The sequence below is a fragment of the Phaenicophaeus curvirostris genome, chromosome Z (assembly GCF_032191515.1).
Source record: "Phaenicophaeus curvirostris isolate KB17595 chromosome Z, BPBGC_Pcur_1.0, whole genome shotgun sequence".
Classification (NCBI taxonomy): Eukaryota; Metazoa; Chordata; class Aves; order Cuculiformes; family Cuculidae; genus Phaenicophaeus; species Phaenicophaeus curvirostris.
Window position 1 is genome coordinate 61,426,740 of NC_091431.1, and position 24,114 is coordinate 61,450,853.

At 40.0% G+C, this 24,114-nt stretch overlaps 1 protein-coding gene across 1 annotated transcript; it reads left to right on the plus strand.

Annotated features, from left to right (window-relative positions):
• The first annotated feature begins 837 nt into the window (after nt 1-837).
• Nucleotides 838-24,114, plus strand: PRKAA1 (protein kinase AMP-activated catalytic subunit alpha 1). The gene is made up of 9 exons (XM_069880111.1): nt 838-969; nt 9,498-9,639; nt 10,332-10,425; nt 12,114-12,258; nt 14,719-14,806; nt 15,878-16,102; nt 18,801-19,287; nt 19,671-19,797; nt 21,048-24,114. Exons 1-9 carry the CDS (start codon nt 840-842, stop codon nt 21,290-21,292), a joined length of 1,683 nt encoding a protein of 560 aa, XP_069736212.1. The 5' UTR covers nt 838-839; the 3' UTR covers nt 21,293-24,114.

The following is a 24,114-nucleotide window of genomic DNA, read 5'->3' on the forward strand; positions in this document are numbered from 1 at the left end:
GGAGAAGTCTGTCTAGAAAGCTGCCTGGAGGAGAGGGACCTGGGGGTGTTGGTTGACAGTGACTGAACATGAGCCAGCAGTGTGCCCAGGTGGCCAAGAAGGCCAATGGCATCTTGGCTTGTGTCAGAATCAGTGTGACCAGCAGGTCCAGGGAGGTTATTCTCCCTCTGTACTCAGCACTGGTGAGACCGCTCCTCGAATCTTGTGTTCAGTTCTGGGCCCCTCACCACAAGAAGGATGTTGAGGCTCTGGAGCGAGTCCAGAGAAGAGCAACGAAGCTGGTGAGGGGGCTGGAGAACAAGACTTACGAGGAGCGGCTGAGAGAGCTGGGGTTGTTTAGCCTGGAGAAGAGGAGGCTGAGGGGAGACCTCATTGCTCTCTACAAGTACCTGAAAGGACGTTGTAGAGAGGAGGGAGCTGGGCTCTCCTCCCCAGTGACAGGGGACAGGACAAGGGGAAACAGCCTCAAGCTCCGCCAGGGGAGGTTTAGGCTGGACATCAGAAAAAAAAAAATTCACGGAAAGAGTGATTGGACACTGGAACAGGCTGCCCAGGGAGGAGATTGAGTCCTCATCCCTGGAGGTGTTTAAAAGACGGGCGGATGAGGTGCTGAGGGACAAGGTTTAGTGATTGATGGGAGTGGTTGGACTCGATGATGCTGTGGGTCCTTTCCAACCTAGTGATTCTATGATTCTATGATTCTATGATTCAGCTCCTGTCCGCGCCCCCCCCCCCTCCCGGACCGCAATGGTTTGGTCCAAGGGACGGCGCCACGTGCGGCGTTCGCTTCCGGGTTCCGGCGCGGGCGGGGACCGTGCGGTTGCTCCTCCCCGGGCGCGATGCGCAGGCTCGGCCCTTGGCTCAAGATGGCGGCGGCGGATAAACAGAAGCACGAGCACGGGCGGGTGAAGATCGGGCACTACATCCTGGGCGACACGCTCGGTGTCGGCACCTTCGGCAAAGTGAAGGGTGAGCGGCGGCCCTGGCCTCGTCGGGGCGCGGGGGGAGCAGCGGCTGGGCAGCCGCTGGCCGAGAGGGAGCTGGGGTGTTGGACGGCGGCGCCTCAGCGAGAGCCCTCTGTGGCCCAGGTGGGCGAGAAGGCCGGCAGCATCGTGGCCTGTGCCAGAGAGCGTGGCCGGCGGGACCGGGGCAGTGATCCTGCCCCCGATCTCAGCGCTGGTGGAGCCGCGCCGCGAATCCCGCGCTCAGCTCTGGGCCCCTCGCTACGAGAAAGACATTGAGGTCCCAGAGTGTGTCCAGAGAAGAGCGACGAAGCTGTTGAAGGGGCTCGGAAGCAGATATTGTGAGGAGCAGCTGAGGGAGCTGGAGTTGTTTAGCTATGAGAAGAGGAGGCTGAGTGTGGTACTAGTAGTTACTGTTAGAAAACGTGGAATATTTTGAGTTGAGCTAAAGAAAAGCTGAATTTATCTCAGTAATTTTTTTTTTCGAAGAGGTAGGATGTCCCTCTTATAGCGTGGTGTTATTTCAGTGGTTTTTTTCCACACACTGTTCATTCTTTGGAGATGATAACGTCTTGTATTAAATATGATCTGTGCTAAACAGATTTTTTTTTTTTTCCTAGAATCATCTTTGTTTGGAGTCTGTATCTCAAATGCAAGGTCAGCCAGAGAGCTGGAGCCAAAGCTCCAAATTAGCAAGAGATTTGACTGTTGTGAAGTTCATAATAACGTTAAAATTAGTCCTTGGTTAGTAATAGAAGATGCAAAAGATTTCTGGGAAAGCGTATACAGTTGTCTGTAAGTGGGAAATACATACACTCAGTCCCCAGCTCTTGTTCCACTGCACGTTATTGATGGAGACCCCTGCTTGTGCTGCCCGGGCCTGAGGGTGCTTGCTTTCTAAAAGTCCCAAACAAGTATTAGTGTGTATTTGCCAGCATTTTCAGTATCAAAGGGAGACCTTATTGCTGTCTACGCCTACCTGAAAGGAAGCTGTAGCGAGGTGGGTGCAGATCTCTTCCCCCAAGTAACAAGCAATGAGAGGAAATGGTCTGAAGTTGCACAAGGGGAGGTTTCAAAGAGATATTAGGAAATATGATTTCGCGGAAAGGGATGTCAAGCACTGGAACAGTCTGCCCAGGAAAGTGATGGAGCCACCATCCCTTGAACTATTTAAAAGATGTGTTGCTGTGGTGCTTGGAATCATAGTCATAGAATGATTTGTGTTGGAAGGGACCTTAAAGATCATCTAGATCCAAACCCCTTGCCATCAGCAGGGACATCTCCCACCGGATGGGATTTAGCAGTGGACAGGTACGGTTGGACTCAATAATCTCAAAAGTCTCTTCCAATCAAGTGACTCTGTGATTTGGCCCTGCTTCGGTTCCCACCAAGAGCACTGTGGAGACTCAGCTGTGTGGGAAGTGGGAGTTGCTGGGCACTGCCTGGCCATTCTGATCCCCGGCAATGCTAGGCAGGAGAGGGGTTGCGGCTGGCGTCCTTGGGACTCGGTGTGGAGGAAACAGAGTTGATCCCTTCTGTGCTTCCCAGCTGCCAGGGAGCTGACGGAGCTGCATTTGTTTAAAACTGTGCCGTATGTGCAGTGCAAGTAGGTAGTCTTATTTCTTGAGCTGTCTGGGTGCTGTATTTTGCTACACAGATACCAATGCTTGATGCTCCTGTAAGGGAGGCAAGATTTTTCCCTCTGTAAAAGGAGAAATCAGAATAAAAATATGACTCTGGCATTATTGGATTAGCTGGAAACGCAGCTGACACGTGAGCACAGAAGAACTTGATTCTCCGTCCAGTTGACCATTAGCTGTCAAGGTCTTTTTTCAGCTCAGACTTGCAAAACTTTCCCTGGTAGGGGTGCAGACACCCTGCTGCACATCTGAAGCCTAGTAGAAATAAAATAGGATTTAAAATCTCCTTTGATTCGGTTCAGCACAGGTGGCAAAACTATGCATTGTCTTACACCGCTCCTACTGCATCGTGTGTGATAATTTTTCAAATATCAGGGCATGCAAACTTGAATATATCCTTTCACAAATGAGTTCGACTAGACTCAGGTTGTTAATAAGGTTTTTTTTATGATTAACTTAACGGTTATAATCGTAAGTAATCTATTAAAAACCACAGGTTGTTCTGCTGTATCTAATGGATCAACTGGCTTTTAACATGAAATCTTTAAAGTAGATGTTTTTATTGTATGTTTTCTGCACAAGCTCTTTCAGCTACTGTAATGTTCTGAAAAAATCACTAAAGTGTAGAAAATAGGAGTATATTTGTCTCTAAGGATATCTAGGAAAGCAGTGGAAAGTATTTTCAGTCAAGCCCTTCAATTTCCATTTTTCAAGACAGCCTTATAAAGTGACACCCCTGGCCACTGGGAAGCAGTGACCCACCCGCCACGGGCAGCTGAGGTACCATTCCTTTCTTTGGAAACTTGTCACCTCCTTAAATAGAGAGAAGATAGGAGATGGTGGAAGACAGACATCACATTCTCTGTTTATAGATGGACCATGTGATGAGGGGGGGAGAAGAGCAATCCAAGATGTGGGGGTTTCCCCCCTCAGTACACTGCATTAACTAAAGTTAACTATAAATGTTCTAATCCTCTTTTAAATTTTGGAGCACACTGCTGCACTACTGCTGCTGGTCTTATCTGTTATTGGCAAAAATGTGTCTGAAGTTGAAACTTTCAAAGATGGCCAGTTTGTGGAGGAGCTACTGTTGTTAAATGTCATTCCTATTAATATTTCAGGAAATAAAGTTAGCTTAAACAGTTAATTGAAAGAAGAAATAGAGTTGCCAGTTTTATTGCTGCTGTTTTTCCATAGTACCTCTCTGCCTGCCTTATTGATTGACATTAGGTGTTCTTTTAGGATGCTTTGTAACTACTGATTATGTGAAGAGTATGCACTTGGGTGTATGAGCATATATGTTTTAAAGATGAGAGAGAAATCAGCTTGTGGTAAAGTGCAGCATCATTCTGCATACTGGCTGCCTTTCTTTAGTGGCTTGGGAATTTATTTAGGATCTGAAAGCAAGTGTTAGTGTTCATGGACTCATGGACAAAGAATTTTAAGGTCAATATTTTTTTTTCCTGTCTGTGGATGATGTGCTATGTTAGTTTTGTTTTGCTTCAGCTGTCCTTAATAAAGGACTTCTTTTATCTATGATGCACTCATCTTCCTCTTGAGCATATGCTTTCTTCATTTAACAGCACGTCTGTGATTGTTGTCCTATATTCCTCACGATTTCCTTTCTCTGACTGATAAGGTTTCATCAATTAAAGATAAAGGAAAAAATGGTAACAAATGTGGTGGGTTTTTTGGTTTTGGTTTGTTGTTTGTTTTTTTTTTTTAATTTGGCTAGGGTCTTCCTTGAGCTCAAGTGATGTAGAGGGGTCAGGCACATGGTTTCTTGAAAGTGGGTCTTTAATTTTAACAGCAGTGGCAGCCTAAAAATAGTTGAACTGGAAAACCAGCGCTTTACTTTGTTAAAAGTCTCTTGCTTACCCTGTTACCTTCACCCTCCCAGACATCTGTTACTGGTGTGATGTTTTTCCAGTTTAACTGTTCACCTGGCTGTGTTAGCTTGAATTAACTAGTGACCTGACTGCCTTGGATGGGCAGTCATGGAGGGAGATGGCTGTTCCTAGCCAATATATAGGGAAAGGCAGGGTGCCACAGAAACTAAAAGCCGTGGAGTAAAAGACTACTGAACCTGAATCACATATGTGAGACACATTATTTAAAATTTTCTAGGATTCATTGTAAAAAAAATCTCTATAATAATAGATTCTTTTTTTTTAAAAAAAAAAATAACCACTACTGATGTTTCCTCCTAAAACAAAATGGAAACTTTTATTCCAAGATATATCCGGATAGTTCCAGGTACTTCTGGAAATAAGGTTAGCTGTCATGAAAAAAGGAGTAGTCAGGCTTCCAGTGATTTGTACTAAGAAAATATAAGAAGCTGCTTAAGGCTGTAAATATGCAATATTTGTTCCAGTCTGTAGGAAATAGGTTAAAAACTGTGGTCTTTATAGACTGTAGAACTGAATGTGAATAGGTCTCCTTGGTCAAGGCAATGAGAGACCTGGAAATGGATGGTGAAGGCAAGTGTGCTACCTAGTGTTGTGCAGCAATGTGCCTTTGCACAGCATTACTCAGGTGAGATGTTTTTACTGTTAGTGAAAATGTTTGTTTAGTTCATACTTTTAAAGTCTGCATTTCTCTGGCCCTCGTCTTTGCCGTTTAGTCTCTTGCAGAAATATTTCATTAAATCCGTCATATGCTTGTTCAGCTTCTTTCCTCCAAACTTTGTGACCGGGGCCTGTATTTCGCAAGAATGTTGTTTACTCTGGATGGCCTCCTAACCCATTTTCCAGATGAAGACTGGCTGAACTGAGTTTAGAGGTGGTTGCTTCTGCACTTGAACGGTTAAAAGAAGTCACTGCTGCTTTGGGACTTTGTCACCATCTTGGAAGTCTCGGTGCTGTGCATAGGCATAGTGGTGCTTGAAGGCAATCAGTATTGCCAGAGAATAAAGAAATATAGGGAAATATTAGGTCTGTAAAGTGAAAACTTTTGCAGTGATTCTTTTGAAGGACTAATGATAGCTAGTTGAGGGTGTCAAACATTTTGGTTACTTCTAATTTGCGAGTCTTACATTTTATAGGTAAAACCTCTGTCAAAAGGTAATACAAAGTAACTTTAGGAAATTTAACCCAGGCTTCTTACCTTTCTACGTGATGTTATCATTGGAGGTCTTGCTTTCAGTTCTGTGTTTATGCCGAACTCAAAACTGGCCAGCAGTCTGTTACCAGTAAGTGTCCTCTGTTTTACTGATAACAGATATCTTGAACTGTATCCAAGAAAGCAATCATGTTTCATGAATTACGTGGTTATTGGTAACTTGTATTTTAAAAAGCTAGATTTGTTATGATCTTAAAATGAATTTTAAAAGGGAGGCAAAAAATACTGAAGAAAATAATGATTCAATTTTTGAAAAGTCATAAGTGAACAGGTTTTTGTGATCTCCGTGCACCTGCACAAAGTGTGTTTTCTTTACAGTAATTTATTCAGTTGGCAAACGGAGTTGAAGAAGCAGAAAATCTTGTTTTCTCCCAGTCAATGAATAAAATAAAGGCTTGATGCAATCTTGAAGGCTGAGACAGCTGGAATTGGTTTCAATCAACTGCAAATGTTACTGTTTAATTGAATAAAAAATGTGTTTTGAAAACCTCTTTTCTTATGTGCCTTGCATATTAAACATGGATTGTTGTAGTTAATAAATTACTTTTAGTGTTTTTCTGAATTCTAATGAAATTCCAGTTTTTGTAATATAGTGACAAATCAGAAATTGGCTAATGAGTGACACAACGTAAAGTATATCAGGACTGAATATTTATACACTCAGCTGTTGAATGCTCAAGTATATGTGCTACTCTAATAAATTAAACACCTTAAATATATGTTGTAGAGCAAAGGAAGATGCAAATTCATGTCTGATTTTTTGTTAGCTTCTAAGAGGATGTTTCTTACTAACCAAAATGAATGTTAAATTTTAACATAGTAATTAAAGATTTTGCTTTCATATAGTTCTGGCTTACTTCAGGTCACATTATTGAGAGACATATTTTGGAATTGAAATGGAATAGTTGCTTTTCTAATGTTTAATATTAAAGGTTCATTGCTCCTCGCAGTTTGAACACATGTCATAGAATTTGTTGGGTTCCTTTAAAACTTCACTCACATTTGAACTGAAGAAAACAAAGGGGGTGTGATTGCTGTAACTATAGGTTTGGTTGAAAGCAAATAATTTTTCTGGGTGACCTGACTTTACAGTTCTATGCACTCAGTTACCAATGCTTTGTGGTCTATCTAGAACTTGTGATAGATGTGGGCTTTGTCCTGCTTTCCTCTGCAGGGCAAACATGCCTATCCAGTGTTGTGGTTACTGTGGCCATTGTTAGTTTTTCCTTTCTGTATTCTCAGGGTACAAAAGGCGTTGTGATAGTTCCAGGTGTTGGGTAATCCACTACCCAGTTACTTCCCTACAGAAACTTGGACGAACTGCTTTATTTTCCAGAGTGGCTATCTTTTTGTTGTACGAATAATCACTCAGATGCTTCTAATTGTATTTGTTTCTGTTAGGAGTTTCTTCTTAGTTGCATTATGTTTTTAATCTCAATATAGAGGCAAAAAGCAGCAGAAGTATCTTGTGTTGGGAATGAGATTTGTAGATTGATACGTGTTTGCTAATTCTATCCAAATTATGGGTTGAATGCAGAAGGATTTTGGTGGATCACTGCTGTTTATCACAGCTTCTGATGAATACATATTAAATGAAGCTTGCAGCCTGGAGTGTAGTTAAATTTTCAAGTAAGCAGAGGCACACAGATGAAAGAGCACTAATGTTCAGCACTGGTCTGTTGCAATGTTCATTCACGTGGACAAAGATGAAGCATCTATGTGTCCCTGAGATCTAGTTTATCTTCAAAAGGTAGGAATCAGGGTGGGTAATGAAAGTGATGTAGTTACTGATGCTGTGAAAAAGCCAAATGCAATCAATGCCAATTTTATTATTAAGCAGGTACTCTTTAATGCAACACCGGGTTACACAGGGAATTGTAAAATTCCACCTAATATGTCCAGCTGTTGAGGCTGGTTACATGACTGTTACACTGGTTAAACGTACATATTTGTATAGATTCCAGGAAAACTAGTTAGATTCCAGGAAATACTGGTTAAAAGTACATGTTCATATAGATTCCAGGAAACACATTAAATATTCATTATTTTTTTGAGAACTCATTGTCGTAGTTTATCATGCACTCTCGTATTTGCATCACTGTGTCTTCAGAAGCCTGTGGTGGTCTTTATCTCCTTCATCGTTGTGTCAGTCAGAAATAAGTTTCCTTAAGATACACCATACTTGAGTTGTTGCTTGTTTCACTTAGGAAACAAGCTAAGCTCCTCTTACAATCACATTCTTTCTAACTGCAAGCAGGCCAAGATTTGCTTAAGCTAATTCATTCCCTTAAAACAATGATATATTCCTTCCTTCATTATAATACAATCACTGCATGCAGAAACCAGTGTAGGTAGTAAAGCTGTCTATTGGAAAAGATATTTAATCTGATACTGAAAATACCAGCAAATAAAACTCTCCAAGGCTCATTTTGGAGTTTTAGAAAGCAAGAGTCCTTTATCAGGCCTGGGCAATATGTGGAAGTGATCTCCGTCAATCACGTGCAAGAGGCAAAGGGTTGTTACAGAATGTTTCCCACTTACATGCATATGTATAAATTTTCCCAGGAATCTTATGCATATTGTATTAGTTTCCAAGGTCTAATTTTAACATTGTGAAACTTCACAACAGTCAAGTGTCTTGCTAATTTGGAGCTGGCACCAGCTCTGCTTGACCTTGCCTTTTTGGATAAGACAAAAACTCCAGAGTTGATTACAGAAGAAGAGATACCTGTTCAGCACAGATCATACTGAACACAAGATGAGAGGACAGTGTCTGAAAAACAGCTTTTTCAAGAAAACATGCTATTAGAAGAGCGACGTTCTGTCTAACTTTAAAAAACCGCAACTGCTTAGAAGAAACTTAACTGTACTTATATTCCTCTTTGTGAAGCTTTAAAGTATTCCACATATTGTATCAAACCTTCTCTGGTTCATTTGTGATCCAGTGTTGGGTTTAAGAAACATATTCTTGCCAACTTGGTGGCAACTTCCAATAACAGGTGCAAAATTAAGGGCTTTGAGAGGAGTAGCTGTCTAGGAACTATTTTACCCTTTTCGGTTCCACTATTGAAAGGAAATTGAAACTTTCCTAGAAGCAGGAAAGAAACTGAGGAATTTATCAGGTTACATGTTTGCATTGCTTCCCCTAGTTACTCTTGGATTTTATTTTGTGCATTTTCTGTTGCTTTGCCATTTATTCTGTATATTAGAGGTCTGGTGTTTACCGCACAGACTGTGGAGGGCACACTGCTCCAAGGACAGATCAAGAATTATTTTTTAGGGATAGTTCAGAGTAACTTCTGAAACGGGCTTCTTGAGGGAAGGACGGCAGCAATTTCTTTAGTAAGAGTGATTGTTGCTTGTAAAGTAGAAAAGCTGCAGGAGAATGTGTCTGACTGGGTTTTCGAGTGCGCTAGAACTATGGAGTGGTGCAGAGAGAGAAAGTGGTCTTCCTCATGAGCAAACATGGAAGTGTTTAGGAAGCAACAGTGCAAAAATACAGTCAGGCTGTAAGAGTTCTGAGTGTTAGGTGTAAGCTTTTTCTTTTTTTTTTATCCCATTCATTATCTTATGATAGAGTTGTGGGAGAAATCGGTGTAGGGCAGAAGAAATAACATGCTGTCTGCTTTTCAGCCTCACCAAAGATTAATAGGGATATGTGGAATGCTGACATGACATCTTAACTTATGTTTCTTGAGTACAGTCAAAATATGTAAATTAATATCTTTACAGAGTAGTTGAAAACATTGATTAAATACTTCTTTGTTCCTTGCAGTTGGCAAACATGAATTAACTGGGCATAAAGTTGCAGTGAAGATTCTGAATCGACAGAAGATTCGCAGCCTTGATGTTGTAGGAAAAATCCGCAGGGAGATTCAGAACCTCAAGCTCTTCAGGCACCCCCATATAATTAAGCTGTAAGTTTTGCTTGCTGTAATCAAACATATTTAAGCAGTAGTCTATTTGTTCTCACTGGTACATTAAACAACTTTGAGGTAAGTATATGTAGAACAAACCCAAAATCTCTTAAATGGGGAGTTTGGCAATAAACTAGTATTTCAAAACTTGGAAGTATTTTTTTTTTCCTGAAAATTAATGAAAGCAGAGTAGTAAAAATATAACATCTAAAGTGTGGAAACTCTTAAATACTGTTTAGAAGTTTAGGTCTCTTTCACAAAGATAATGGTCATTATTCTTAAAGGCAATTTTTTTTTTTAGTCTTGGTGCACACTTTTTTATTTATGGAAAGTCAGGTTTTTTGCATGTTGAAGTTGAAAAGTGTATGTTTTTTAGACAGTAGCAAAGTGCTTTTGAATTCCTTCCTCACTGCACCAAGTTGTGTGCCGGACAGCATCATAGGTATTCCTAACGACTTCTGTGAAACTTAGCTTAGTCCTCTGAAAGTACAAAGACTGATATTCCTGGCAGGGAATAGAAATTTCCTGCTAGTCTTGCCAATGATGGCCACATAGTGAAAGGAGTGAGAATAGTTTTAGAAAAACATTGTCATTCTGCAAATTGTCTGCAAATTGTCTGGCAGATATTTTATCCAAATGTAACTAACATCTTGTACTGAGTGTGTTGACTAACGTATGCCTTCTCTTATCAGGTACCAGGTCATCAGTACACCAACTGACATTTTCATGGTGATGGAATATGTTTCAGGTGGAGAACTGTTTGATTATATCTGTAAAAATGGAAGGGTAAGAAGTAGTCAAACTCTACAAATTAATGACTTGCATTCTGTTACTGCTTTTGTAATGTTCCTGTGTCACTTGAAACTGAGAGGACAGGCAGGTTCTTTTGGGGAATCCTTAGCTGAATGGTATAAATAAAGTTTTATTTCTTTTTAACAGGATATTATGGTCAGTGTAGCACAGAAATTCTACAAACAGAATCAATGTAGTACAACTTAAAAGTACCATAACATAGAATTTATATTACAACTTAACTTTCAGTTTCTAATCACCTAAACCATCTGCAGACTGTCACATCTTAATACATGGTTTACTGTATCAATATAACAATCGCGATCTAGACTTGAAAAACATGTGAAAGAATGAGTCACTCGCTCAGTCCTGGAGGAGGGAGGCAGTGGTGCTGGCGTCCCTGGCCGTGGGGGGGTTTTTGGATCTCGCTGTCTGGCAGCAGTCCTGGCCCAGGTTCCCCACTTCAGACTCTCTGTGCTGTTACATTTCCCTATTCTTTGATGAGACCATCACCACCATCTGTTTGGCTGAGTGCCTGGAGCCTTCACGGCTGGTGAGGAAGGGTGTAAGCAGTTTGGCATGTAGGAACCTTGAGGCTGGTTGGGAAGGGAAGAAGAAATCTGTTTGGTTTGTCTACTTGGTTCGTGGGACCTTCACAGTCTGATAATGAGGGAAAGGGAACAAATACGTGACTCAGTCACAGACTGGCTGTTTGCCTCATAAAATGGTGTTAGCTGTGCTAACCCCATCACCAGGCACCAGGAGCAGGGGTTACTGGTCACACTCGGTTATATCAAAGTTTGTTTGTATGGATTCGGCGTTAATTTTTTCGTTAGCAGTTAAAATATACTTCAAGACTATATCTTGTTGTGAAAGTAAAAAGGGTTGTATGTTAACACATTTCATATCTTTATGTATGACTTCATCTTAGCGACTTTTCTCTGTACTGATACTGGTATGTTAATTTGCAGTTATTGGGTACAAACTGCATGAGTATGTATCCAGCTTGAGTAACTGAAAACTGTTTCTTCAGTATAACCCATTACTGGAAAGTTACCATTGAGCCCTTACTATCATTTTTTGCTAGCAGAACAGTTTATGTGAAAGCTCTGAAGTCACTTTTGACAGATCATTTAGGTAGCCAGGATACTTTTAATTAGTTGCCAGAACAAACTTTGGCATGGATAGGGCATGTATGTAGGAAATGTCCAGATAGGTCTGCTGTTTGTGGCTAGCTTCTGATAGCATAAATAGCATCTAATATTTATTGCTTCTGTGCTGCATGTCAGCAGCAGCTTTTGTCAACTTAAATCTTATGGTATGCTTAAATATCAAAGTTCATTGATATTTCACTTAGATAAAGTTAGCGATTAGGTGCTAATGTTTCTAATTACTGAGTATGTAACATCTGCCTAAAGAATTTCAAAAGCATGACTGAGAAATTTCTGTGAATTTCTGAGTTGGTGGGCATGTTTTTTTTTTAGTTGTTTTAGAGCTGTGGTAGAAACAAAATCATGTAAGCTGTGAGGCTTTCTGCTACAGGTTCTGATAATCTGTTCTATAAAGTGTCAAAACTATAAGTGATAAATTTAGGCCATGGAAAATTTCCTTTGATCCATATAAATGAAAAACTACTTGTCTTCCATGGTCTGATAATTGTTTAAAATGTTTGTCTGCCTTAGCTTGATGAGAAGGAGAGTAGACGTCTGTTCCAGCAAATCCTTTCTGGCGTGGATTACTGTCACAGGCATATGGTGGTACACAGAGATCTGAAGCCTGAAAATGTGCTGCTTGATGCACACATGAATGCCAAGATAGCTGACTTTGGTAAGCATTACTATTTTTTATGTTTGATTGCATTTCTCATTGCGTAGATCCTGCTAATTACTATGGGAAATTATTAATAAAATGTCTGTAGTTGAATATTCTGGTGGTGGCATAAAATACAAGAACCTGGAGAGTATGAATGTAAAGCAAAATCATGTTCTTGCACATGTGTAGAATTTGGTTGCTTCTCAAGCTTTCTTCTTGTGTATTTTCTATGACTGAGTGAAATTGCGAACTCACTTCTTTGGTTTTGCTTAGCAATATTTTCTCTGAAATGCTTAAATTCCTGACCTTTCCACTTCAATATTCACTCCTATTGCCTGTTTCACCATCTGTAAAATGCTTAGCTCTCTTGGAAGTGCCATGCAAGGGCAGTTTATCATGTTTAAGAGCCCCATTGCTGTGGTAAAATACACTAGTCCTTCTACTAAACTGCTCTAAATTCACTTTGAAAACTCTGAAAATGTGATTGAAGAAGTGTAATTGAAGTATGAAAGGTAAATGAAGAACAGTCAATCTTGCGAAGTCCTGTGTTTTTTTGCCATATACATGTCTTACTAATCAGAAAGCTGAATTGTTTATACTAGCTGTTTGTGACACTGTGTCTGAGAAGACTGGCAGCTAGATTTTGGAGCTGTCTGAATTGGGAAACTTCACCATATAAACGTAGTAAGGGATCCATACTGCTGTGACATCACGGTATATGTCTTGTAGACATAGTGAATAACACTTGACCTTGTAAAGCACTTTGAGGTGTCTGATAAAAGGTGACAGGAAATAGTGATATTCTAAGTCTATTTTAAAAGTATGATCGAGTATTTGGGTACTGGTGTATTGTTACTGAGTGGTAATGATTTCTTGTGTGTAATAAATGCTTTGAATTAAATGGCTTATGCGGTGGAACAATGAAGTATAGAATATAGAATCATAGAATAACCAGGTTGGAAGAGATCCACTGGATCATCGAGTCCAACCATTCCTATCAAACACTAAACCACGCCCCTCAGCACCTCCTGTGCCTTAAACACCTCCAGGGAAGGTGACTCAACCACCTCCTTGGGCAGCCTGTTCCAGTGCCCAATGACCCTTTCTGTGAAAAATTTTTTCCTAATGTCCAGCCTAAATCTCCCCTGGTGGAGCTTGAGGCCATTCCCTCTTGTCCTGTCCTCTGTCACCTGGGAGAAGAGGCCAGCACCCTCCTCTCTACAACCTCCTTTCAGGTAGTTATAGAAAGCAATGAGGTCTCCCCTCAGCCTCCTCTTCTCCAGGCTAAACAACCCCAGCTCTCTCAGCCGTTCCTCATAAGGCCTGTTCTCCAGCCCCCTCACCAGCTTCGTTGCTCTTCTCTGGACTCGCTCCAGAGCCTCAGCATCCTTCTTGTGGTGAGGGGCCCAGAACTGAACACAGGATTCGATGTGTGGTCTCACCAGTGCCGAGTACAGAGGGAAAATAACCTCCCTGGACCTGCTGGTCACGCCGTTTCTGATACAAGCCAAGATGCCATTGGCCTTCTTGGCCACCTGGGCACACTGCTGGCTCATGTTCAGTCACTGTCAAGCAACACCCCCAGGTCTTTCTCTTCCAGGCATCTTTCTAGACAGACTATCTTCCTGCAACTTAAGTATCATCAAAGCTGTAGCACTCAGTTAGTCGTGACTAGTGTATTAAACAAGACCTTAATAAATGCTTTTGTGTTTTACAATATGGAAGCTAGCCAAGCTATACTTCTCACCTCCCTTCCAGCCCTGTGTAAAGGATATGTATAATTCCTTCCTAGGGACTGATTTCTCTGGCTTATGATCGTGTTGGTCATGGAGCCTCCACTGAGGAAACTAGAGGGTATAATACACAGCTGTCCTAGGAGTGGTAGTTCTTTACTGATGCTAAACTATACTGAGTGAATATCTGAAACTAAACTACTGAACAGCAGTGATCAATCTAAGCAGTGTAGGTGTCTAAATTGTGGCAAAGTCATGGGTTCCCCTCAGTTCTTCTATTCAATATAAGCTCTTAAAGAGTTTTTGGCAATTCTGTGTTAGCATCTTCCACTTCGGTGTTTAGAAGCAAATGTGTTTTTTAAGACTTCCTTATTAATAACCAAGATCCTATCTTTGTATGTTACTCCATCTCCCTAGAGCAACTTTATTCTCTGTCATACCTACATCATCCAAACTGGACTGTTTTCTGTCATGTAATAAATGTTCTCAAATAATATGTTATCAAATATTTGTTGGTTGTGTGCAATAATTGATTAATTTTACATAGATTTCTGGTAAACTAAATGTCAGATTATATGGTACACTCATATAAAAATGTCAGTAATTCCAAACAAGTTACTTGTTAAATTTATCTCAGTAAACTTTCTAATTTGAATTTCTAGGGGTCTGTTCTAGGTGGTATATGCAGTGTAAAATAATTTTGCTTTTTGAATTTTTAGTAGTTACTCTTATACACTTTCAGGTCTATCAAATATGATGTCAGATGGAGAATTTTTAAGAACAAGCTGTGGTTCCCCTAACTATGCTGCACCAGAAGTAATTTCAGGAAGGTAGTTCTTTTTATATTGGATACATGTGTGCATGTACTTCGGTTGTTATGCTGCTTATCTGTAAAGGCTACAAATCTAGTGCAATTGACATGCCCGATGCTGAGAAACCGTGGGCTGAACTTTTAATTATTTTGATAATTTTTCATGAGTGTTTAAGGCTTCAATGAAGTAGTTTTTAATAGTTCCTGTAAGGTGGAGATGATATCTAACACCCCAAACGCAGTATGCCTGAATTGGTTTAAAAATCTCGCTTGCAGTTCAGACCTTGGAAGTAGGGGTACAGATAGAATTACAGGAACGTCTGCTGTGATGTTCAGTAGCAGTGAAATACCTGCTGCAGAGTAGATATTTAGTCTGAAGGTAACTTCTCTGTTTTTGGACTCTGTGATAGTCAAATCAACTTTCACCTACCTACCCTAGTATCACCTCTGGCTGACTGGAGGCCATATGTCTGTTTTATTCAGGCAGTAGCGTAGAATCTATGACAAGTTCTCAGATATGGACTTGTCTCAAGCTTTTCAGCATCCCCATTTAGGGGAGTAGATGACTTTGCAGAGAGTCCACTAAAACAGTGATAACATGTATTATATAATGTATAACAGGCTTTCTTCGCAGTAGATGCGAGTTTCTTGCAGCCTGCCATTGTCTTAAATTGCATTTGTGGAGTATTGTTGCACATATACTTGTGCCTTGTGATATATGTGAAGGGGAAGAACGCAAGTTATTCATAACTTTTGCTGTCACTCCTTCTGCCAGCATAGTTTTTGGCAAGTCAGGGGTGGAGCAGGCTCTGGGAAGCACTCTGATCCTTTAGAATGTTATAAACTGCAATGATTTAGTTTTAGGCAGACCTTCAAGGAGTGGAGAGTTGGACTTATTCTTATGGGTCTGTACCAACTTGCAGTATTCTGAGTTCAAGAGAAGCATGGCATTGAACTAAAATTGTATAGTACTTGCTGATTAGTTGCCTCAAGTTCATACGCTTTTAACTACTGTGATACAAAGTGAGAAAGTAGAGGAAAAACAATCTATTTGAATGTATTACCTCACTAATAGTTAACTTTTTACCAGGTTATATGCAGGTCCAGAAGTAGATATCTGGAGCAGTGGGGTTATTCTCTACGCTTTGTTATGTGGAACACTTCCATTTGATGATGATCACGTGCCAACCCTTTTTAAGAAGATATGTGATGGTATCTTTTATACCCCTCAGTACCTGAATCCATCTGTAATTAGTCTTTTGAAGCACATGCTGCAAGTGGATCCAATGAAGAGAGCAACAATCAGAGACATTAGGTAAAACACTAACTGATGTCTGATCACACGGGATATTGGAATGATAATCTTGGTGCAAATATGCAGAATAGAGAAATCATTCATACAACTTGTGTGTATTTTAGAGACTAAGATGAAAAATTCAACTTCTGATTGTTTTGCTTTAGCTCTGATGGTTCTAATCTCCAGTCGTCAGTGAAGCATCTATTGGAGGTCACAGTGAAACAAATTATATACGTTACATATGGAAATAAACTCTAGGTTTAAGACAACTGTGTTAGTGGTTTGCAAAAAACAAGCTGACTTTTGTGGGCAAAGAAAATATCTTTGGTGTTAAGAACCACTATTCTGTACTGTAAACGTCTGAGAGGAAGTGATGGCTCTTCAAGCTGGTAACTACTGCTGTTATTAGTACTTCTTCAGACTCTGAAGAATCACCTTTTAAGACTGAATATTCCACATAGAATCACAGAATGGCTTGAGTTGGGAGGAACCTTAAAGGTCATCCAGTTCCAACCCCCCTGCCATGGGCAGGGATGCCTCCCACTAGATCAGGCTGCTCAAGGTCTCATCCAACCTGGCCTTGGAATGCTTCCAGGGATGGGGCAGCCACAGCTTCCCTGGGCAACCTGTGTCAGTGTCTCATTACTCTCATTGTGAAGAATTTCCTCCTTATGTCTTGTCTAAATCTTCCCCTCTCCAATTTGTAGCCATTCCACATTCAAGGTAGCACTTACTAGCTTCAAAATCCCAGCATGAATTTGTTTGTTACTGATGATTACTGCATTGAATACTGGTAAGTTATAGCTTGTAGGTGCAGATAGCCATCATGGGCTCCAGATTGCAGCTGCTTTGACAAGTATGCAGCGGTTCAAAAAAAAATAAAAAATTGGTAGCTGTTCTCCATGTAGCAGCTTAGTTAGGCATTCCTGTTTCCTTTGTAAAAAGCTCTAAGAGAGCTGTGATATACCACCTCAGTGAAAATGCTGCTGCTTTTAGGGCTGGAAGTTAAGAAAATTGGCAATATTCATGTTCTTTCAGGGTATGCTTCTCCGTTTCTGCTTTATTATTATGGGGAGTAATTTATTGTAGAAATCAAATCACTGTGACAACTAAGCATTGTAAAACTTGAGTGGGAAGTTAGCTTATCTCAGTCGTGTTAAATAAGTCCAGAAGTGATGCGAGAAAGGTGTTGATAAACATTGATTACAGAGAATGGATGGATTTTGAATCTGAAATGGTTTTGTCTTATTAGCTATAAGATATGTCACCTCACAGTTTAAAGGACAAACTAAGCTGAATTGAATAACTGAATTCTTTTAGGTGTGTGTGAGTGGATGTGCAAGGGAAAAGGCCTACTGCAATAAACAGTAACCATATTCTTCTGGGTTCAGTCATCCAGCAAGGACTGTGCTTTGTAGTGGTAAAAGAAAAGCTTTTTGTGCTTCCAAATTAACTGTTTGCTTCTGATGAACGTGTTTTTTGCTCAAAACATTTGTGCTGAGGCATGTTCATAGCATCACGCTGGCTAGAGCTTGGTCCATTGTGCTGGTTTTTGGCTAAGATAGATTTAAATGTCTTCATTGGTAGCTTGGACAAAGCTATGTTTTGAATTTGTGCTGAGAGTAATCTTGGTAACAGACAGATGTTTTGGTAATTACTGAGCAATACTTGTGGAGTCAATTACCAACTGTGAATAGATTGGCCAGCCAACTCCAAGAATTCAAAGAGAATCTCACTTCCTCCCTATGGAGGCAGTGGAGAAACTCACAAGTTTCTTTATCACTTTTACTCTTCTAGTTCTCCTCCCTATCATACTGGGGCAGGGTGGTGGTAGTAGGAAGTGAACGTAGTTCTGTAGTGCTTAGTAGCTGGATGGGATTAAGACATGGCATCCATGTAATTGCTCTTAAATCTGTAGCAAGCCTTTATGCTGTGGGCTAGAATTCCTAAAAATTATGTCATGCCATACCCTTTGACAGGTGTTCTATTCTAGGCACACAAGACAGTCTTATTTTTTCTGCAGAATTGGGCAACACTAAGTATTTGATTCCTTATAGAGCTTTCCTTTTTCCCTCTTGTGCATACCAGCCCATGGATACAAGAGTAAAGGGATGCAGATTTAACACTTCCATAGCTTCCCTCAAATCTTATAAGTCCTGAAGAGTCAGATGGGGGTGTTTTGGATGAAAGCATGATAGGCAACTTGTTTGGTGTGGGGAGCATGTGACTTTAATGATCAAAAAATCCATGTCCAAACGTCCACCAAAAACATTATACAGCTTCAATATTTCTTAGTTTTGTAGTGTATTGTTGTGTGTACTTGGGGAGGGACAACTCAAATGGGTAGGGTAAGAATTTCAGTTGAAATTATCACAAAACAAATACAGTGGCAGTATAAAAAAAACCCACTTTATATAAAAATCTGGTTGATAGATTGTGCAAAGATATTTTTGGAGCTCAGATAGCTAAAACATTTAGAGGAAGATTCATTTTTTTCCAGTCTCCTGCAAAATATCTGGCAAAATTGTGTGAAGGAGGGGATTACTTATAATTTTGTACTGCTTCATTGTCTGTTCTGCACAGAAGGGGACTTGGTATGACAACTGTGATTCTTTTTGTGCAGACTAGAATTAATTCTATTTTAAAATAAGAATTTAATATTAAAAAGACTTGCTTTACATGCGTATACTCAGTCTTTGATTATTTTTAAATTTAGGGAACATGAATGGTTTAAGCAGGACCTTCCCAAGTACTTGTTTCCTGAAGACCCATCATATAGCTCTACCATGATAGATGATGAAGCCTTAAAAGAAGTGTGTGAGAAGTTTGAATGCACTGAAGAGGAAGTGCTCAGTTGTCTATACAGCCGGAATCATCAGGACCCTTTAGCGGTTGCTTATCACCTTATTATAGATAATAGAAGAATAATGAATGAGGCCAAAGACTTCTACTTGGCCACCAGTCCACCAGATTCTTTCCTTGATGATCACCACCTGTCTCGCCCTCACCCTGAGAGAGTGCCATTCTTAGTAGCTGAAGCACCACGTCCGCGCCATACTCTCGATGAGCTGAATCCACAGAAGTCAAAGCATCAAGGTGTAAGAAGAGCTAAGTGGCACTTGGGAATACGGAGTCAGAGTCGACCAAATGATATCATGGCTGAAGTTTGTCGAGCAATTAAACAACTGGATTATGAATGGAAGGTAAAAGAATAAAGGACCTTTGTAGCAGACAACAGTAAACTATTGTTTGAGCTGTGTTCTGCATAGCCTAGAAGTCTAGAACTATGTTCTCATGTGCTGGGCAGCTATCTCTTGTGCCTGTGCTGACTGCTTGTTTTACAGGAAGGGCTTCAGGAGAGGCTATTCATGCCGACAGTAATAAACTCTTGCTAATGTGTCTAATGTTTCTGTTGGGGCTGTAGGAATGTTTTTTGTTGGCTTAAAAAAACTCAGCAACACCAAACCCAAAAAGCGCAAATCTCTAATCTCTTAAGTCACTTACCTCGACTGAATTGAAATAACAAAACTGATATGCAGTGCTGCTATAGCAGTTTTGGTAACTTAACTCAAATCTCTTGTACTAGGTTGTAAATCCATACTATCTACGTGTTCGAAGGAAGAATCCAGTAACAAGTGCGTACTCCAAAATGAGTTTACAATTGTATCAGGTGGACAGCAGGACATACTTACTGGACTTCCGTAGCATTGACGGTATGTGAAAATGAATGGAGGGGCTAACAGAGGCTGGTTGTAATGCTGCTTGTTCGTGGGCATAGTAGGCTAAAACAGAATTACCTGCAGCCAGTGGTGTTAATGACAATGTGCTTAGGGAAGAATGTGGCATGGAAAAAGGGTTTACTGGAGCATGGCTGGGTTACAGTATAGAGTGGCTAAGGCTGTGTCTCATGACAGTTTAATCTGATGTGACTTGGCAGCGGCAGTGCAGTTCTTGCCTCATTCCTTCTGACAATACAAGTGCTTTCTTAGATCCTGTGGTACTTGATACAGGGGCCTAAACACCTTCCTGTACTGACCTACTGCACGATAGGGCAAATGCTGCCACTGTTGGAGGGGAGATGCCTTCTTTGGGCCGTGCAGCTTGGCGTGGGCAGCCTGCTGCAGTCCTGGCTTCAGTTCTTGAAGAAATACAACCCAAGGGTATGAATTTGCCATCTCTCTTCCAGTCGTGAATCTGATTTGACTTTCCTTTCTCTCCACCACAGTAAATTGTTCTCTGTTTTGTTACCAAACTGTAGTTTAAACTAGCTTTGATGGAGGAAGGGCAGTCTTTCTTCCTGTGTCCACTGATTTCTCCTGGAAATAACTTTGCTGATGCCAGGTGAAAGTCGAACTAATTTTCAGTATTTAAGAACAGAGATACTTTGGTAGAATATTACTTCTGAAATGAAAGTATTACCTCCTCATACTGAAGGTAAACTGAAGTGCTGAATGGGAAAAACTTCCAAAAGTGAAGGATAAAATAATGTAGGTGCTAGCAATTAAAGTAGCAATGTGTGATAATAAATTGTAAATGACCAAATATACAGAAAACATAGAATGAAAATAAAGTAGATCCTAGTAGAAAGCGTCTAAGAAATGTTTGAACTGTTGTTGGACTTAGGGTGCTATCCTGTTTTTGTTCTAGAGTAACCTAAGCTCAACTATTAGCTGCTGAGATTAGTTCATGAAAAATATGACAAGTGTTGATTAAACTAGATCTAAATGGTTCGGGAGCACAGTTCAGAGTACAGGAATAATTTGTGGAAGGGCACTTGCTTCTGTGTTACTATATATATATATAATCCTTTTTTTTTTGTATCAAATGTATACAGTTTGCAGAAGCTTTTTATTTATTTTAAAAACCAAGATTTTGAAGTGTGAGAAGAGGAAGAAGTCTGCTGTTCCTGTAACTGATTTGATACTGGTAACTAATATTCCTCCTCCCTGCCCTTGCCCCACAGATGAAATCACTGAAGCGAAGTCTGGGACTGCAACTCCACAGAGATCAGGTTCTGTGAGCAACTATAGATCCTGTCAAAAAGATTCAGATGCTGATGTGCAAGGAAAATCTGCAGATGCATCCCTTACCTCATCAGTGAGCTCTTCGCTTGATTCTTCTACAGCTGAATTAACTCCAAGACCAGGGAGTCATACAATAGAGTTTTTTGAGATGTGTGCAAATCTTATTAAAATACTCGCACAATGATTTTGAAGATGGGCTTATTTCTTCTGTAGCAATAAGCATGCCTAAATCATAGTCAGATGCTTCCAATTATAATCAAGTTTAAATTAAGGCACTGAAAAAGCTAGCCACAGAATGCCATTTGCATGGGGATTGAAATGATTATGGGCAGTTAACGTATACTATTTTGAAGCTGGAGTGAATTCTGATTGCTGTCCAATAGCATAATGCAGGTACAGGAAGACACGTGCCCTTGGGACAGTGTTCATAAATAACATTTGACATTGAATGCACGTTAGGCCGCATATAACATTTAGGTTAGGTGGACCTTGTTTTTTTCACTAGTAATGCATAGATCTGATGCACTATAAGTAATTGTACACTTAATAGTTAAGTGACCTAACTATGCTGTGTCGGTCACCATCTACAGTTGTGCCTCAGTTGGTCAGAGCTATCATCTAATAGTAAACTGCTGTGTTTCTTCCCCCTTATTTGACAGTAAATGATAAAGAATACTTTAATGTGTTGCAATGTGCTGCCTTTAACAACTGAAAATTTGATTAAACTCATGAAAATATAACCAGCTGGCAGTGTGCATAGGTACTCTGTAATGCAGCAAGGGTGGAATCTTGTGGGCTGCGAGTAGAACAATGGAGTCCACAACAATGGTGAGAGTCTTAATGCTGAGGGAGACTTGGCACCCCATGGGCTAAACCAAAATGTTGCTGTGTGAAGCAGAACTGTCAACAAGTCCTTGATCTGTGCATACAGCTTAGTGGGGTAGCAGCACAGCAGTTCCCTGCTGCTACTGCAGGATGAGAATCATTTTACTTGAACATGTGTATGTAGCTCTGAGAACAGCCTCAGGGCTGTTGCATGCTATTCCAGTCTGAAATTGACAGGTTTTTAAAAATGATGTTAATGCCTCAGTAGAGCTGATTATCAGGTGTTAAGTTAGCATATACTATATAGAATTCACTTTGCGGCTGAAACCACATAGATAGGTTCGGTATTCCAGGCCACCTCTGTAGCAAATACGGCTATTTAATTTAATTGTGAAATTAGATATTCTGGATTTTCATTTAAACAGTAAAAACTGACCATGACAACTTGAGTGCTAATAATCAAAAAGTTTTCAACTGTAGATCGCAATTACCAGTAACATAAATCCTTACGCATTTCTGTTTTTTGCAATGTTTCAGGAAGAAAACTGAATCTTGTATGTTAAAATCACAACTAGTACTTGCACAAAAACATTCAGTCTCTTGTAAGTTGAATATAATTAGCCACAGTTCAATTTTCATCTAGCACTAACAGACATAAGGAGTAAAGTGTATGCCATAAAATATTTAGTTTTTCATTCAAGAATTAATGTTCTCTTCAATGTAAGCTCATGACCTACTTGATTTCAAAGGTTGCTCTCCCAGGGAGAGACTGGAAATCAAGGCATTACTATGAACAGTGAAACATGAACTCTTAAAATTGATGGGGATACTTGCCAATGACCAACGAGTCTGAGCCTTTATCTGCAGAAAACTGCTAGCTACAGATAGATGAACAGTTTAATCCAGAAATTACTCTGTTACAAATATGCACAGAATCTGCAGAAACATAAAGCTGCTTTAAGCCCCAGAACTGCTGTAACTGCATCCTGAACTGGGCAATTGTGTGGTCCGTCTAGTATGTAGGCACAAGTTACAACTTCATTTGTTTATCCTCAAGTGTCGCACACGGTCCCTGTGATGCAAGTCTGTATTACTGTATCTCAGAGTTGAAGATTTTTCCTTAGGTAAAGCTTTGGGTTTAAACTCTTGAGATTAGATTGAGATGTTGACGTGAGGGACCAGCTGCAGATCCTATTTGTAAGTCCTGTTTTTAGTCGTGTAAGAATTGGTTCCGATGTACTAAATAAATTGGTGTGTTCATTTTTGCTACCCTTTTATTTTGAAATTGTTAAACATTGCACTTGTATGAATATAACAAACGCACAGTTTTTTTCTTTAATTGCAGTACTTCCTCATCAGGAATTTGTTTGGTATCACTCTTGTGTATGGTTAAAGTAAATATTTTAAATGATATCTGCTCCTGGCTTGCAAACTTGTAATGCTGACCACAAATGCAAATATATAATATATATGCCAGGTGCAGATAGCTTTAAAATTTTATATACTTTTTTGGCCCTCTTATGCATTAAGGCAGTTGTGTTTTTTTCCAGTGTCTTGGTAACTGGAGGTTAAAATAAGTTTCTGGCAGAACTGTACTGTATGTGTAGCTTTAAATAAAGTATATTTTTTTGGTAGGATAAATCAATTTTGATGGCCAAAAGTTTTCTGATTGAACTGAGGGGTTTTTTTTATGTGCCGGGGGAGGGAGAAAGAGGGATGACAACCTAGTTGAACCCGGAACAGCTGTCTATTTTGTGACTTCCCTATGCTTTGTTGATCTTGCAGCTGAAACAGCTTCTTCACATGTTGCTACTGACCTTGCAGACTTTTTTTTTTTAGCATCATCATAGTGTCTGCCAAGAGGCTGTGAAACAAAATTCACTGAGAGCTGCTAGGGCTGTAAGGAGGCAGCTTATGCAAATACACAGTTGTTTGAGTATGTTACCCTGTATTCCCAAGCTTACTCCTGTTGGAGTACATTGAATTATCTTGCCTTTCTATTGTAATTTTTTTCAAAACCATGGATGAACCTGATTGTCCATATGCAGTATAACTCACTCAGTAATGGATAAAAAATTCATTTTGGTGGTGCAATATTTAAAAAAAACAAAAACTTTCATGTTTGTCTTGATATGAGTGTTTAATACAAACTTGGAAATAAATTTTATTTTACCAGTTGAT

Excerpts from the sequence above, each read along its gene's own strand:
- PRKAA1 (XM_069880111.1), top strand. The coding sequence starts at position 840 with ATGCGCAGGCTCGGCCCTTGGCTCAAGATGGCGGCGGCGGATAAACAG. Across the intron at positions 970-9,497 it reads CACCTTCGGCAAAGTGAAGG|TTGGCAAACATGAATTAACT; the intron begins GTGAGCGGCGGC and ends TGTTCCTTGCAG. Across the intron at positions 19,798-21,047 it reads GGACTTCCGTAGCATTGACG|ATGAAATCACTGAAGCGAAG; the intron begins GTATGTGAAAAT and ends CTTGCCCCACAG.